This window comes from Macrotis lagotis, chromosome 2 (genome assembly GCF_037893015.1).
Source record: "Macrotis lagotis isolate mMagLag1 chromosome 2, bilby.v1.9.chrom.fasta, whole genome shotgun sequence".
Lineage (NCBI taxonomy): Eukaryota > Metazoa > Chordata > Mammalia > Peramelemorphia > Peramelidae > Macrotis > Macrotis lagotis.
This window is the reverse complement of record NC_133659.1, coordinates 220,247,735-220,264,980: the sequence shown is the minus strand read 5'-3', so window position 1 is coordinate 220,264,980 and position 17,246 is coordinate 220,247,735. Positions and strand designations below refer to the sequence as shown.

General features: G+C 39.4%; 1 protein-coding gene and 1 pseudogene across 5 annotated transcripts in view; both read right to left on the bottom strand.

The window, feature by feature from the left end:
* DUS1L (dihydrouridine synthase 1 like) overlaps positions 1-17,246 on the bottom strand; it is a 22,681-nt gene extending 5,435 nt beyond the window's left edge. The window contains exons 1-11 of one of the 5 annotated variants that reach the window (XM_074224849.1): positions 16,977-17,246; positions 15,048-15,294; positions 14,187-14,295; positions 10,166-10,216; positions 8,877-8,989; positions 5,832-5,914; positions 5,251-5,354; positions 3,691-3,835; positions 3,049-3,145; positions 2,806-2,894; positions 2,077-2,240 (exon numbers count right to left, since the gene is read on the bottom strand). In XM_074224849.1, coding sequence (XP_074080950.1) covers positions 2,077-2,240; positions 2,806-2,894; positions 3,049-3,145; positions 3,691-3,835; positions 5,251-5,354; positions 5,832-5,914; positions 8,877-8,989; positions 10,166-10,216; positions 14,187-14,295; positions 15,048-15,284 — 1,192 coding nt within the window. In that variant the 5' untranslated portion in view covers positions 15,285-15,294; positions 16,977-17,246. The other 4 variants (XM_074224846.1, XM_074224848.1, XM_074224845.1 and 1 more) reach the window with 4 other exon arrangements.
* Positions 5,922-8,870, bottom strand: LOC141514221 (large ribosomal subunit protein eL21-like; annotated as a pseudogene).

Here is a 17,246-nt window from a genome sequence, read left to right as displayed (position 1 = left end):
CAAGAACCACCATGGCAGAAGAAACTTAGAACAATTTAAGACTTGCAGAAAGATAATTTTATAACCTAATTATAGTCAGAATAAAAACTTTGAAGGCCATGTTGTTCAATTAAAGGCAACAAAAAAAGAAATATATATAGAAAGAAACCCAGAAAACAAAAGTAAACTAAAAAAATTCCAGACTCTCTTAATAAGCAACTAACTATAAAGATGAAAAGGTTCAGCGATACAAGGAATCAAGGCAATATGCCTTGGCTGATTACAAAAAAGCCTCTCAAAGAACTGTGGAGTCTGAATACAGATCAAAGCATACTACTTACACCTTTTTATAAATTGGTTTTATATTTTTTTCTTTCTCATGATTTTTTTTCCCTTTTTGAACATGAACTAAAGATTTTACTACAGAAGCCTCAAAAGTAAAGAAATTAAAGGTGAGAGACATGCCAAATAAAGCTAGATTTAGGCTTTGGATTTGAAGGTCACATTGAATCATGAATGAAACCTAAAAATACCTCAGTCTCTTTAGGTAAGCTATATTGAATTATTAGAATCCTGAAATTAAAGCAACATGGGAAGAACACAGATAAAGCAATTAAAACCAATGTAATATGTGTCTATAGGTATACTAACAAAACTATAACATACCATCACCAGTTTGAAGTATCCTAACAAAAACTGTCCAAATAGTGATCACTCTAGGGTAGCTATAAAAAGAACAATACTTATTCACCAAAAAGGAAGATTTATTGACATTAGAGCCCTAACTGTACTGGTTTTCAGTCTTTCCTATTACTAGTTGAAGTGATGTTTGCTTATTTCAGAAGTGGTGAATGTAACTGAAAGTAATTTATATCAGAATGTAGACTATGAAATGGCTAAGATTTAAAAAGGATACAACACTGGATGTAACATGCTTAAAATCAATACCTTTTCCCCAAATCTAGCTCTTCTTCTTGACTTCCCAACTTGATTGGCATTGACGACCATTTTCCAAGTCCCTTAAAACTTGATTCTTCTTCTTTTCATCCCCTTCCATTCAGCCTGTTGTTCCCTCAATTTTACTTTTTCTTTTACTCTTCCCCTTACTATTGCAATCACCTTAATTTATGATTGAAATACCTAAATGAATGCAATAATGTCTCCAAACTCCCTACCTACTCTTTCTCATCCTGAACACTACTGATCAACCAATCTTCCTTATTTACAGCTCTCACTGCATCACTTCACTGTGATATAAGTTTCCCTAGTACCTACTGAATAGTGTCTAAACCTTCTAGTTTGGCATTCAAGGCTTTTCACAATTTGGCCTCACCCTACCTTTCCAACTTTATTTCACTATATTCTGCTTGACAAACTATACTTCAAGCAAAATGGAATTATTTCTTGAAAGTTCCTAACTTTTCTGCCTATTTTGTTCACACTTCTCATCTTTGTGAACTCTTAACCATCCTTCAGGGCTCAGTTCAAATGTCACTCTTCCATGAAGCTTTCCTTGATATTTCAAGACTGAAGTCCTTCTTCTCTGCATGTTTATTTTACACTTTTTATGTTTTTTTCAGTTCAAATCTTGGCTATAATACTCACTACCTGAGTGACCATGGGCAGATTACTAGATATCAGTTTCCTTCTCTATAAAATACAGATAAGAATACTTGTAATTTCTACCTCAAAGAACTAGAGTGAGACATTTATTTTGTAAATCTTAAGGCACTATGTAAATATTACTATTATTATAAATCTGGATGATGGTTATTTGTGGAATATGTTCAGTCCCCATACACTTTCAAAGCTGTAAGCATACGACAGATTATCATAGTAACTTGCATGAAAGTGCTCAATGTTTACTGGGTTGCTGAATCACTCCAAGATTTCCCTTTGCCACCTTCTGTAGAATTTTCATCTGGCATCTGTTACATTCTCTGGAGTATAGTCTATCCCTCTTGTCATCTGTCCCTCTGAGGATGTTCTCCCCACCTCCTTAAATTAAAATGCTAATTTTTGCCACAATGAATATAAAAGATAAGGAAAATGAGTACCTATAGTTATTCTCCCAGGCTGTACTAGGCTAAAGCTTACGTTTCAAAGAAGGATCAAAGTTTTTGTTTGGGTTCCTCAGTTTCTTTTTCTGCTTGTTCTTTGAGAGAAAGTCTGAACTCCCATCCTCCTCCTCCTCCTCCAAGGCTCGCTTTCCCCGTGTGCTGCGATCAGTGCTGCCATTCTCCTTGCTCACCTCTTTAGGCCTAAAGAGAAAATGCCACTGGAACTGTAAACCAAGAAGGTAGGAAAGCAAGGTATCCTACTGATACCCCAGAAGCTTTATTATGGGTGATGGAGGCCCAGTGTACTCACAGAGCAGCTGTGGTGAAGTGGGGATTCATGAGTATATTTAAATGCCTCAGAAGAGAAAGAAAATTGGAGAGGAATGAGGGGAAAATAATTTCAATAGGGTTGAGGTACTATGTGTTGAGTGGGCACATATCCCATTCTACCTCTTACTTATAACTCTGGAAGTCTGGGGTTTTCATTTTGAAGTCTTCTCAGCTACTGAACCAGTTACAAAATAAAACTGTTGGAGATACAGAAGAAATAAGGAAAGAGCTAGACCAAGTCAATCAGATATAAAATCAGAATTTCTGACTTGTTAAGGAAAATTCCAAAAAAGAGGCACAAGGGAGGTATCCAACCAGTTCCAAGGAAAGTTGAACTAGGAATACCTATGGAGAAGAGTATAACTGTCCCCATCCCCTGCTCCCCGCCCCCCCCCCCCCACAAGACCAACCGTAAGCTAAGGCCTTGATAGCTCACCCAGGTCGGACATATGGTTGACAGATCCAATGGAAGAAAGGTAATCCTCCTTTAGGCTTCTCTCCTTCCTTCTGACTGGCCATTTCCTCCTGCCAAGTACAGAAGTGATGGTTGACCTTCTTTATAAGTACTGACAGGCCACAAATCCAATTTACCCAGATTGTCCAAGGAAGACACAGCCGATACCCAGATACCTAGTTACCTCATTATCAGGCTCAAGTGAGTACTCTCACTTGACAGTACCTGACAACGTAGCTTCAGCTCTCTGCTAACATCAGCAATCCCTTCCAAGGTCTTTACTTTAGCTAGTTCTTCCCGAAGCTGCTGATGTATTTGTAGCCTAAAAGAGAAAGATGTATGGATACTCCATTCCACAAAAAAACAAGCTTGGATTCTCAATTTCCCATGGGTGGGTGGGAGGGAAAGAACTGAGATGCTATACTGCAAACAACAGTTGTCTGACATTAAGCACTAAAGCACATAGGTTTGATAGGGTTGATGGAAATTGCAGTCATTTCTTCTCCTTACCACACATAAATTCCTCTTGATTAACCCCATCTCTCTCAAATTACTCTTATTACTAAGTCCCTTGAGGACTTCCATCTGCCTGACCTATGCTATCACTTTGCCCCTGCTGATATGTTGTAGCTTGATTAAGTGATTTCACGAACAATCTGAGGTTCCCACTAGATTTTAGTACAGGGATCATGTCTCTCATATATATATATATATATATTTATGGATCATGATACAGAATTTCCTCTCTGACATTTAACATCCTCGAGCATCATTTGGATATAATGAGTGGGGGCGGGGCAGAGCCAAGATGGTGATAAGAGTGGATATAATGAGTATTCCATTGCTCTGCCCTCCAGAGAAACTCACGTGTGATGCCACAGTTTGAAGAGGTGAGCCCGGACATAGGACAAGGGGCAGGGGTGCTGTTGAACAATCTCCAGATATTCCTCAGCCATCTCCCACACCAGGGGGTTTCGGCCCTCAAACAAAGCTGGATTGTGCAGGTTACCCTCTAGGGATAAGAGAGAAACTCAAAGCAGTGATGATACAGAAGACCAAGTCTCCCTTAGCATTAAAGTAGGGTAAACTAGCTGCTGAAGACTTTAGACACAATTTAGTCTGTGATTAATAATGAACTGAAAAGCACAGCAGAGTAATTGTCTAAGCTTTAGTTAGCCATATTTTCCAATCAGCTCAATAGCTTCTCTGACTCATAATGCTGGCCTTGAGTTACTTATAGAAAACAGTCTAGCCTTGATTAGAAATTGATCACTGGGGAGCCTAGCCCCAAGAGAGCTAAGTCCTTTCAGAAGAGAAAGAGAATTTCAATCTTTTATTTATTGAAATTTATGTAAGCATGGATCACATGGCATGGTGATAGAAAGCTAGCCTTGGAACCAAAAAGATCTAGCTTCATATCCTTCATCTGACAAATTTTGGCTCTATGATCCTGGGCAAGTCTCTATAATCCTGAGCAAGTCATTTAACATCTAAGGGTGCTGGGCAACACTCCAAGACTACCCATTATAAGAAAGTACAGATTTCCTTTGCTAGAGTTTCTTGTTCTGGGAATTCTCTGTGTCAAGGAAGTAATAGGTCCAGTCATCATCTTCTCTCTTGTATAAACTTGGGAAGACATGAAAAAGAGTTCTACAGGATGGACAAGCATGAAGAGGATGCTGCAATCTGCACCAGCAGAGGGAGTAATCACACTGATGAAATCATATATGTATCAAAGTATACAAATCTTAAACAACAAAGATGATACAAAATGATCTGAGTGAATAAGCAAGTGGCTCTACTGTTAAACCTTTAAAACTGTCTACAAATTTCTAAAGTCATCAATGAAGAAAACATTTGACTTTGAAGGATTTTCTCAATTTCATATTTAAAAGGAATGAAGAATTCACAACACAGATTTGGGATTAACATATTCTTTAACTAAATATGGTCTAGTCTGCAGCCAAGCAAGAGAAGACAGATATATAGTTGGATCAAAGACAATGTCCAAAAACTATGAAGTAAGTCAACATTTATACTGTTCCCACCTGGACTGCTCAAAAGAAAATTCTCTAATGATGTTAGTTCAAATCACTATGGCATATATATTTGGTTATAGGTGATAGTATTAGGTGAGTTCTTAGGTAGTATTTGCAGCTGAATGAATGTGGGACACAAAAGATCTAAAGAAGCCTACTGCCTTACATGTACTCTCTCATTAAGTGATTTCATGAACAATCTGCCTCCCATCAGATTTTATATATTTTTAAAAAGTAAACAGTATTTTATTTTTTCCTAGATTTTACATTTCTAAGTACAGGGATCATGCCTCCTGGTTCCTCTGTACAATTCAATTCTTTATATCAACCTCTGTACACAGAGAGTGTCCACATAGCAAGTGGGGAGACAAAGTTACAGAATCCTTACCTGCACTCATTACTCCATGCACTCCTGTTTCCTGGATGCACTTTTCTACATCATGAAGGTATTGGATGTTTCCATTTGCAAATACAGGGATATTCACTGCCTTTCTATTAGAAGAAAGAGGTCATGCTCAGAGCCTGTGTGACAATCCCATACATGTGTTGTAAGACTAAATCAGGTCCCCAATACCAGTCACTGTCTTTCTCTTCCTGCTAAGCTCTAGAACTTAATCTCTAAAAAGTCCCTTTCTTTTATGAAAGGGATGGGGTGGTATTGGAATGCTGTGGCTACTTTGCTTAATGCTCTACTATAGGTTACTGTTGCCCTTCCCTGATCAGCTACCTTATCCTGTTTAGAAGATGGTGAAACTTGACATTTTCTTTGTGACTGAGATGGATTATTAAAGGGAGTTCTGGGATATATAGGGCATCTGGAGACTCTGAACACTGCTTCTAGTCTGTATCCTTGCCCCACAAGTCCTACCCCCATGCCCCTATGCTAGGGCTACAGAAATGTTCAGGGACTCATTTTTTTTTCCAGGACTGAGTCCATCTCCCTCCTCAAAATGTTAATCAAATATTTACCGCACGGCCTTTATATGCTCCCAGGATGCAATTCCAGATAGCGGACCCTTCTGTTCCTTGGTACGTCCATGAACAGTTAATAACTAGGACAAAAATGGTTCCCAACAGACATCAGGCTTTGAGAAGGCAGAAACAGTAGTTTAAGATTGCTGCTCTATGGTGCCCTTTCCCATGGCAGATCTGCAGAGAAATCCTTCCCTAAGGTCTTCCTGTCAGACCCTTAGTAAGAAACCTCCAAATTTTCCTTACTGAATGAATCTTAGCTTTAATGATTATAATTCTGAAATGACTGAAGTGGTTAGGTTTAATACAAGTAGAAAATACCCTGAATAAGAGGAACACAATGTAACATGGTAAAACACAAAGTTAAATTCAGAGTTCCTGGGACTACACTGGAACCTTGCTTTTTTGCTACTCTATACAATCTGGTATAATACACAGCTATCATTGCCAAGAGGGTTTAGATATGAAAATGTTGAAAGCACTCTGGAAAAGGGAATAAGCCCTTATATGATCCAACTGTGTGCCAGGTTCTGGGCTAAGTGCTCTATAAATAGGATCTTATTTAGGGGTGGCTAGGTGGCGCAGTGGATCGAGCACCAGCCCTGGAGTCAGGATTACCTGAGTTCAAATCTGGCCTCAGACACTTAATGCTTACCTAGCTGTGTGGACTTGGGCAAGCCACTTAACCCCATTGCCTTGCAAAAAAAAAAAAAAAAGATCTTATTTGCTCCCCACAACAATCCTGAGAGTTAAGTATGTTTCTCATTGTACAGTTGGGGAAACAGGCAGACAGAGTTGAAATAACTTGTCCAGAGTCACACAGCCATTCAATATATGAGACTGGATTTGAACTCTGCTCTTTGTGGCTCTAGGACCAGTGCTCTATCCCTTTCTTTTCTTTCTTTGTTTTTTCAAAATTCAAGAAATCTTTTATTGGTTATTTTTTTAAGTCATTTTATGCCATGAATTCATAGGGGATTGGTTCTAACAGCTCAGGTTCCTTGCCATTGGTTCTCACAAAGTGTGCTCCTCTGGGTGGAGCAGGCTGTTTTAGTTGAACCCAAGTGCCTTTTTCTTTGGCTTCTTTCTTCTCCTGATCATTTTCCTTTACTCACTTCAAGAAGCTATCTCTGCTCTTAGAATGCTTAATATGCTCAATACACACATTAATTCTCTTGGCTAGAATCTTGCCCTTAACCTGTTTGTTTACAACAATGCCTACAGTATGCTGTGTAACATTATAGACTCGTCCAGTCTTGCCATGGTAACATTTGTGGGGCATTCCTTGCTGAACTGTGCCCATACCCTTGATATCTACAATATCACCTTTCTTGTATATGCGCATATATGTAGCCAGAAGGATGACACCATGTTTTTGAAAGGACCTAGAAAACATGTATCGAGTCCCTCTCCTTTTTCCTTTTGTGTTCATCATTTTGGCAACTCACTGGAATATGGCGGAGCTGGCGGAAAGTTTCTTTCTTTCTTTTTTTAAAGGCAATTAGGATTAAGTAATCTCAGGTCCCACAGTTAACAAGTGTCACATGTCTGAGGGCAGATTTGAACTCAGGTCCTCCTGACTCCAGAGCCAGCACTCTATCCTTTCACCATCTACTGTCTTCCATGTATTTCCATATCCCTTGTATTATTTAACACATGACTTATACATAGCAGCCATTCAAATATTTGTTAAATTAAGGAAGTGGGCATTCTGACTGCAGGAGAATAAAACTGTGGTAGAGAGAATTAAGGGCAGCCAGAATAAAAAGACAATGATGACAAAAGGGAAAAAGTCCACGCCTCTGACTGATGATAAAGATAACTGGAAGGGTTGGAAAAGACACTGTTCTTGGTAAGAACATTCAACATAGAAAAAGAGGGAGTAAGAGGAAGAAGAGACAAAGAGAGGAAGGGGGGGCAAGAGAGAGAACAAGGACTCCATTATTTCTGACAGTAAATGATTAGGGGTCAGTAGTGCTATAAGTGCTAGAATAAAACCCAAGAAAATTATTTTAACTTCTTAAACTTAAACTCAATAATCTGCTGGAAAAGAAACAGGATCCACTCAGGATTTCTTTGATCTATTTCTGCTTCTCTGGTTGTTTCATTTCTCTGCCTTAGGCAGGTATACTTATTACAGTAAAGGTCAAAGCACATTAGCACTGGAAGGGACCTTACAGATCCCCAAGGTCAACCCCCACCTTTTACAGAGGAGGAAAGAGAGAGGTCAAACAACTTCCCTCCCCAGGGTTTGTCCATGATGAGGCTAAAACTAGAACATGGGTCATATGATTCACCTGTTCAGTAATCTTTTATCAACATCAAAGACACTTGGTTTCTACTGAATTGTTTGTGAAATTCTATTCTGAACTTCTGGCAAATGGAATGGCTCAACTTTAAGGTAAAACATAACTATTGCCTGGAAAATGATTCTTTTATCAGGGAGAAAAAAATCCAAAGCTTGGGTCTGGAAGAAATTATTTTTCTGTCTTAAAGGAATATGCTCAGGGTGGAAGAATGGTAAAAGTGAATGCATGAAAAGAAGGAAACCAAGTTCAGTCAGTCTTGAAGAGTTCAAAGTATCCTCTCCATAGTTAAATACAGATATCCATGTTTTGCTTAGGTACATATGTTGTCGTCTCCAAATTTTGCTCAGGGGGAAACACTGGGCAACACATTGGATCTGACTGCTCCAAAAGTTCACCCATCATGTTGCAGTGTGTGCTCTCACAGTGAAAGCACAGACTGGGAGGAAGAAGGTCATGTTTAAAATATGAAGAGAGATCTGACATTAAGATGTCTCTCTGAAAGGGCAGCTATGAAAGCAATAAGAAGAGTAGGAAGGAAACAGGAAGAGAGGAAAGAAGATGTGGGCTCTACATGAGACATAGATTGTCTTTCCTTTGTGGTATTTTGTCTTGAGATGCTCTGAAATTTGTATTAAGTAAAGGATCAGCTTAAAATTCTGAAACAGTTTAAAGTTCAGGAAACATTGAACTACTGACCCCAGGTAATACCACCAGAAATTGTTTCCTGCCTCACCTGACAGCCAGCTTTCTCCAGCAACTGAGCATATTTCACAGTCTTGTCGATTTCGGGGAAGACACGGATTTTGCAGGTGACTGGAACAGAGAGTTTCTCATGTGCCAACAGGACTAGGAAAAAAAAAACAGAAAAGGATGATAGCAATGTGGACAAATCTTGTAATATAAGGCAAGGGAGTGAAAAATTCAAAAACACACATGTGGGAAACTTTCTTCATGATCACTGCTTCCTCCTTTTCTCATTATCTTACTTTGGGTATCCTCTCTTTGGGATACTTTAGCTATCATCTCTTATCCTTTCATTCCAAGTCAATCAGATAGGATACTCTGATGATGATACCTTCTTGTGGTGTTTTTACATCAAAAATTTTACTTAGAATCATAGAATGTTTGAGTTGGAAGGGAACCAGAGATCAGCTAATCCATTCATTCTGATTTCACAGATGAGGAAACTGAAGCCAAGAAAACAGAAGCACCCAGTCAGTAAGGGACAAAGCCAGCACCAGAACCAGTCTTAATTTCCTAGTCCAGGGCTTTTTTACTGTACTGTAACTTCATGAGTTGGTCAGAAAGATAAAGCAAGATTGTTTTTTTTTTTTAGTTCCCCCCCTACCTCCCTTTATGGTGGAGAAAGTAGGACAGAGAATTTAAGTGAGTTATCTAAGGTCATTTAGTGTCAACAGTAAAGCCAGGCCATTAGGCCAGGTTTCTTGATTCTCAGTAAGGATTCCTTTTATAAGCTCATATTGTAAAATTAAAGGAAATGAGTACAAGTGCTCTTCTCAACATGGAGGCATTTTTTTCCTTGCAAAAAATAAAGCTGGGGGGCAGCTAGGTGGCGCAGTGGATAGAGCACAAGCCCTGGAGTCAGGAGGACCTCAGTTCAAATCCAGCCTCGGACACTTAATTGCCTAGCTGTGTAATCTTAGGCAAGTAAGTTAACCCCAATTGGCTTAAATAAATAAAAATTTAAAAAACATATAAATTAAAAAAAAATAAAGCTGGAACTATAATTGTGTGCACTGATGGGGGGGGGGTCTTTAATTGGACATGTCCTTTGTTTCCAGTCCCTCCCCTAATCCTGATATATGGACAGTTATAAAGAATGTTCACTTCCTGCCTCAGAAGACTTTATTCACTCAGTCCCATTAATCCAGTGCCTTCCTACAGAAGAAAAAATTGAGTCATTATAATGGTAAATGGCTCAAGTAGGTGGTAGAAGCAGATTATCATACAGAGATCTTGTGGTTCATTCATTCCTATTATAGTTAACAGTGATCAACTTACTCATTCTCTGAAGTAGATCCCACTCTTCTTGTAAGAAGGCTCCATAATGACCTATAGAAGAGGAAAATATCTCAAGCTATCAGAAATGCAATAGTAGGGAGGGTATGGTCCCCCAGACACATATTTACTCTCGTTCCTCCCACTTCTCTCCATCCAAACTACAGCTATGCCACAACTACAGATAGCTATCCTATGTTCACTTTGCAACATAAGCCTACATAAAATACTATTAAAAATTAGTGCATTCTATTGTTCTATTAGAAACCAGGAGGGAGGGAATTCAGGGAAGCCTGGAGGGATATGCATGCTGAGTGAGATGAGCAGAACCAGAAAAACACTACACCCTAACAGCAACATGGGGGTGATGATCAACCTTGATGGACTTCCTCATTCCATCAGTGCAATAATGAGGGACAATTTGGGGCTGTCTGAATGGAGAATATCATCTGTATCCAGATAAAGAACCATGGAGTTTGAACAAAGTTCAAGGACTATTCCCTTTAATTTAGGAAAAAAAAAATCTTATTGTCTGATCTTGTTATCTCTTATGCTTTTTGTTTCTTAAGGATATGATTTCTCTTTCATCACACTCAATTTGGATGAATGTACAACATGGAAACAAAGCAAAATTGCTTTCTGGGGGGGGTTGGGGAGAGGGAAGTAAGATTTGGGGAAAAACTGTAAAACTCAATAAAATCTTTAATAAAAGAAAAAAAAATTAGTGCATTGTCACTTTTTCTCCCCTAGTGAAGGAATACCAGGTGGTGGGATAGCACAGAAAATAATGTAGAATATAGATGTAAATCTAGAGCATAGGAATCAGCTCACATGTCAGCATGCTCAAGTTAAAATAATTTAACCTGTTCTAAACATCATTTCACTTTTATTTTGTTATATAGCACCCAAATATTTATTAAGTGTCTAATGGTATGGAACATTGCAATAACTGATATAGAGAATTACTTATTTTTTGTGCTTCTGTTTATAAATTTTGAAAAGTGACAGCAGTCAGGATGATTTCAAAAAAACAACAATTCTTCTCCCTTGATGATAGCTGGAAAAAAATCACTTAATTTTATTTGCTAATTTAGATAAAATATTGAAGACATATATTCTTGGCAGAATATTTTTGGAGAAAATATAAAAGAATCATAAAAATTATCATACTCTCTGATCCCAAAATCCTGTTACTAGGAATATACCCTAAGAACATTATCAAAAAGGGGGAAAACTAGCTGCTAGAAATATTCAGAATAGCATCATTTGTAATTATGAAAAATTAACAACCACCCAAATCTCAAATTGAGGAACAGATGAAAAAACTGTAATACAGCAATAATGAAACACCACAATATAATTAATAATGGCAACTATATAAGAAAAAAGGAATATAAGGACAAGGAATGACTTTATGGTGGATGAGGAAATTCCCTATACCAATGCAAATCAACACCTTCTCTGCTACTTACAGCCTTAGACATGAGGTTACTGACTTGCCCATGGTTACCCATGTGTCAGAGAAGTCACTTGAACCTCCCTGGATTCCAAGGCAGCCCTCTATCTATATCATGTTGCCTGCCTCCTCTCTATCAAAACATATGGGAAAATATATGAAATAATGTAAAGTGAAAAAAAAAGAACTTGAAAATCAGGAGGGCCATTGACTTTTAATTATGAAATGTTAAAAAGTATGAAAAAAAATTTTCATTAATATATGAGTGAATAGTCAAAGAAAGATCATAGAAGGAGATACTAAAGGAGGAAGTATCTGAAAAAGTGTCATAAATATTTACATTAAGTATAACCTCTATCAAATTACCCCTGTCATGGAGTGGGGGGAGGGAAGGAAAGGAGGCAGAAAAATGTAGAACTCAAAATCTTACAAAAAATGAATGTAATTGGAAAAAGAATGAAATATATATATATATATATATATATATATATACATACACACACACATAAATTTTTTAAATCTTTTTTAAAAGTGTAATTAGTTGTACATTTAAGTTCACTCAGTTCTGTTATTAGAGAGCGCAAGGGAATGATAAAGTGGTTGTAAATAGGCTGCAGCATATTACCAGTGATGTCCTTCACACAAGAAAACATATTCCAGAGCTTGTGTAACTAAGATAGCCGAGTCATATAAAGAGGAAAGCCCAAGCACAGAAGCAGAGTCCACAAAATAATCAAAAGAGTCAAAGAACCTCTGAAAGGAAGTAGTTAAAAACTACACAAAAGATATGAATGGATTATAATAGGCACCAGGAAAGAGTGAACCCCACTCACAATGCCAATGAGACCAGAGATAAATGAAATATAGTTGATAAAAAAAAACCTCAAAATTCACATGAACTGATGCAGTAATCAAAATGAGTAAAACAATACACACAATGAATACAATGTAAGAAAGTAAAACAAAACTGAAAGATAAATAATCAAACAGTTATGACCAAGTTTGACCCCAGAAAAAAAAGTTGAGAAAAGGAGTTCTCTCCCCCTCTCCCTCCACTGTAATGTTGGAGTACTGTATATATGTCAGATGTGTGAATATGTGGTTTTGTTGACCAGTTTTTTCTTTTTCTTTTGGTAATTTTTGTATTTAAAGGAGATATTACTGAGTGAGAAAGGTGGAAAGGAATATTTTTGGAAGTGAATGTGATTTAAAAACAAAAGAGATCAATAAAAATAAATCTTCAGCTCAAAAGAAAATTTCAGTTTGAGGTTTTGTGATTTCATTAGTATGAAAACTGACTCTGAAACTACTTTATGACTCAGTGGAATGGTTTTTAGGGCTAGTGTGACTTTTATTTTTTTTTTAAATTCTCAAATACCTGAAGAAACTGTGATTTCACCAGTGTGAAGAACTGATGCTTTATCTGAAAACTTCATTACCCTGCAACCAAGCTTCTCTGAATTCAGTTAGCAAAGGTAGTCACTAGAGCAGAATTAGTCAAAGAACAGACCATTGTTCACAGCCTTCCCAGCTTCATCAGACCTAAGAGCTTATGCTCTTAATGCAGTCTTCAAGAACCCAGAGTTACCTCTATGGTACAAGACAAGAACAGTACTTGAGTAAAGGTCAAAAAATATTACTAAAAGGGGGGGGGAGGGTCATACTTTGGGTAGAAGTAGAGTGGCATAGCTCTACTTATGTGTTCTGAACTCTGCAACTAGGCAAATATGATATCCCTATGGAGCACCTCTGAGGAAAGTCAAGTTGACATCAGAGCATTCCATGCTCCATCACTTAACTTAGCACAGTGCCTGACATCATGAATGGGACCAGTCATGTGCACATGCAGCTACACTATGATTGGAGAGAAAGGAAGAACATTCTATAATTTAAAACAATTTTGAAAGTTTCAGATCTGGACACACCTTTGCCAAAAGCATGCTTATTCTAATTAATGTTCTCTCTGTATTGAAATTACTAATAAATTTCATAATGATAGTGAATTTGGAGTAAAATGCTCAACTATAGAAAATAAATTCTATCTTCTGGGGAGCAAAATGACTTTGTAGAAAAGCAGATAATCTCTATTTTCTTTTCTTTTCTTTTTTTAGATTTTTTTTTGTAAGGCAAATGGGGTTAAGTGGTTTGCCCAAGGCCACACAGCTAGGTAATTATTAAGTGTCTGAGGCTGGATTTGAACCCAGGTACTCCTAACTCCAGGGCCGGTGCTCTATCCACTGTGCCACCTAGCCGCCCTGATAATCTCTATTTTCAAGAAGGAATGTGCTTTCCTCTTCCATATTTTATTGGAGTGAATGATTATTACTTTATAGATGGAAAAACCAAGAGCTAAAAAAAAAGATAGTGACATGATCAAGTTTATAAAGGAGTCTGAGATGGGAAGAAGAAAGGAATTTCAGATGTTCTTCTCTATAGATCTAAGACATAATGTGTTGTTGCTTGGACAGTAAAGGAGTTCAGAAGGAGCAGGAGCTTGCCACCTAGGATGCCAGGGAGGTCTTAGGCTTTTGTCATTATCTTTTTCACAATGACTCCTTTTGCTCTTACCTCTCTTGGCAATCATTTGAGGACATCCCAAATTCAGATCTATGGCATCACAATAATCTTGAGCCAGGAGAGCAGCCTTGACAAATACTTCTGGATCATTGGCACAGAACTGGAAAAGATACATCATCAACCCATTACACCCATTAGAGTCAAGTTCAATGGTAAGTACTATACAGGGACTATATTTTCACAAGTTATTATGGCTTCAAAGTTAAGAATATGGCCTTTGGTTGTCTTATAAAGCAATATTTCTCAGAATATAACCCTGTAGCCTGTGGGTGGATTTTAAAGATCTAAATCCCTTATTATTGCAGAAATATAACAAAAACTATACTTTTGTTTCCTGTGTGAATTTCATATAATTAATAAAATCTAGCTACTACGTCATTGACAATTCATAAAAAAAAGCAGAATAATTGTGCCCCTTCAATCTGCTGAAGATGAGTGCATGTGGAGGTGAGATGGGAAGAACAGTATTAGGTGAGTCTAAATGGGGTTAGATAGAATAAGTGGCCAGTATGCAAAGAGACCTGTGCACCAAAAACATTTCTAGATTCTTTTGGATTTCTTTCAACTAAGTGGTCCTCTAGCACCAATTACCAATGATTCTGTTTCTAGTTTTTTCACTGATCTAGTTCTTGGAACTTGTCCCTTCTTGATGAAATCTGAAAATCATTTCTGGGAATGCTATTGATTTCAGGCCCCTACTGATTATTGGAAAAAAAATCTCATATAGAATTTTCTACTTGATACATGAAATTCTCTACTTGATACTCTACAAGATACATGAAACAAATATCACCCCCTCACTACTCTAGATCCTACAAAAGATGCTAGTCTCCAATATCCAGGCTTTATTACCTGTACAATAAGGGGGCGATCCTCAGGACACACATCACAATACAGATTTTCCTTTCGATAGTTGGCATCTCGAACAAACACTTGAGCATGTAACATAGGTGTGTAGCATAACTGAGCTCCATGGCGACGGCTCAATAGTCTCCAAGCCAGTTCACTCTGATCTACCATAGGTGCAACTACATAATTTGCCCCTTGCAAAGTATGTCTCCAGAACTCAAATCCCTGTAGCTTTGGCATCTTTTCAAGACTGAAAATAAAAGGGAAGAAAAATGAAAGACCCACAGTTTCCAAGGAAAATAAAGAAATTCCTGCATCAAATTCAGCCAAGAGGAATGAAATCCAAGCCCCATAATAAACGACAACCAATTATAAAATGACTTCCTTAAATTTATAAACTGGCAATCTTTCCTTCATGGTAATCTCTGAAGAGCTTTCTCTAGAATTAACTAACTTCCTCTTAGCTTCCCCCTGTCACCCCTTGGAAAGAATCAGGAAGATTTCTTCAAAGAAATCTGAAGAAATATTTAAATTTATCAGGCATTAAGCAAATCACCAATCCTCTCTTTTTTTATGACCTCTATAGGAAAATGAGAATGAGTTTTCCTTGTAGGGATGTTGAGAGGGCAAATGTCAAATGTGCTTTGAGTTCTTTGGAGGACAGATGTTTGAGAAATTCAAAGTGTTATTCTTATTTGTTATTAATTCACGAGATGTTAAATGTTATTTTACTACATTCCCTCTCACAACTTCTTTACAAAAGTGACTCTTGGTGCCATACTGAAAGCAACAAAGAACAAAAACTCTCCTTCATATCTTCCCTGTGTCTAGTCAGGCAAACTGTATTAGGTCAGGTCTTTTCCTAAAGCTATTTAAGTAGTGATAGGATCAAGATATTATCAGAATATGAAATAGCAAAAGAATTAGACTGTGAGGAATCACTTCAAGTAAACACCTGTCCTTTCCTAAGAACCGCTTATTCTAGTTTTTGCAATACTAGATTATTGTTTTAACACCTGGGCTAGTGCCAGTTTGGATATTTAACAAATGCAACAGCATATTTAAACATTTCATTATTTTACTATTGGGTTGATAATTTACAACGAGACCTAATAGTTCCTTCTCAATGCATTCCAGAGGGCACTATCGGGGAAAGGTCACAGAAAGCATGGCTAATCTGCCCACATGGCCCACTGGACTGACTCAAGGGAAATGTGAAGGGTGACAAGGGTGTGTGTGTGTGTGTGTGTGTGTGTAGGCTGAAGTCTCCCTGGTGACAAGGGTGTGGGGGTGTGTGTGTGTGTGTGTGTAGGCTGAAGTCTCCCTCTGGCCTAGGCAGTAAAAGCTCTGTGCTGTACGCATTTTACAGTCATTTCACTCGATCCTTAGTGGAGAATAACTCCCAGAAAAGGCCGCCAAACTAAAAATCTAAACAAAAGCGGTCGTAAAAAATATCCATCTGAATACCACTTTCTGTAAAAGGCAAACAAAAACATAAAACCTGCCAAGTGAAATCCCATGGGGCCGACAACCTTCCTCGGGCGGGTCCCTGGGATGGGCCGGGGCCAAAGCCCGACGCATCCCCTCCCGGGCCGCTTTGCTCGGCCTAACCCCCGGCTCTACCTTCATGGATGCCCAGACGAGCCCCCTCCCAAGGCCGGTCGCCCGGGCCCCCACCCGGCTGCCCGGGAAGCCGGCGGCGGGAGCGCAGGGCGGCCTCCGCGGGGGGCGACTCCCGGGGCGGCCCCCCGCGCGCGCTCCCGCCCCCCGCGCGCGCCGCCGCCGCCGTAGCTACCCGCCTCTCCCCCAGGGGCTCCGGGGCCTCTGTCAGGGCCCGCCGTTCCCGGCTCGGCCTCGAGCTCCAGGGCCGCCGTTAACCCGCGGGCGCTCGCCGCCGCCGCCGCCGCCGCCGCACCGGAGCCGTGGCCATACCTCTGCACGGAGGTGCCCCCGCCGTCCGGCTCCGGGCGGCCCCGTGGTGCGCCGAGCAAAAGGGTCCCCCCGGAAACGGCGCCGGGCCCAGGAAGGCCCGGGCCCGAGGAGGCCCCGCCGCTGGCCGGCGGTCGTGCGGCCGGCTCTTTCCCGGCATCCGGCCGGGGGCGCCCGAGAGCCGCCGCCCGGCGGCCAACGGCAAACTGCGTGGAGGCCCGAGAGGACCAAGAGCGCCCAGGAGAGGGGCCGGCCCGCGGGAGGGCGCCGGCG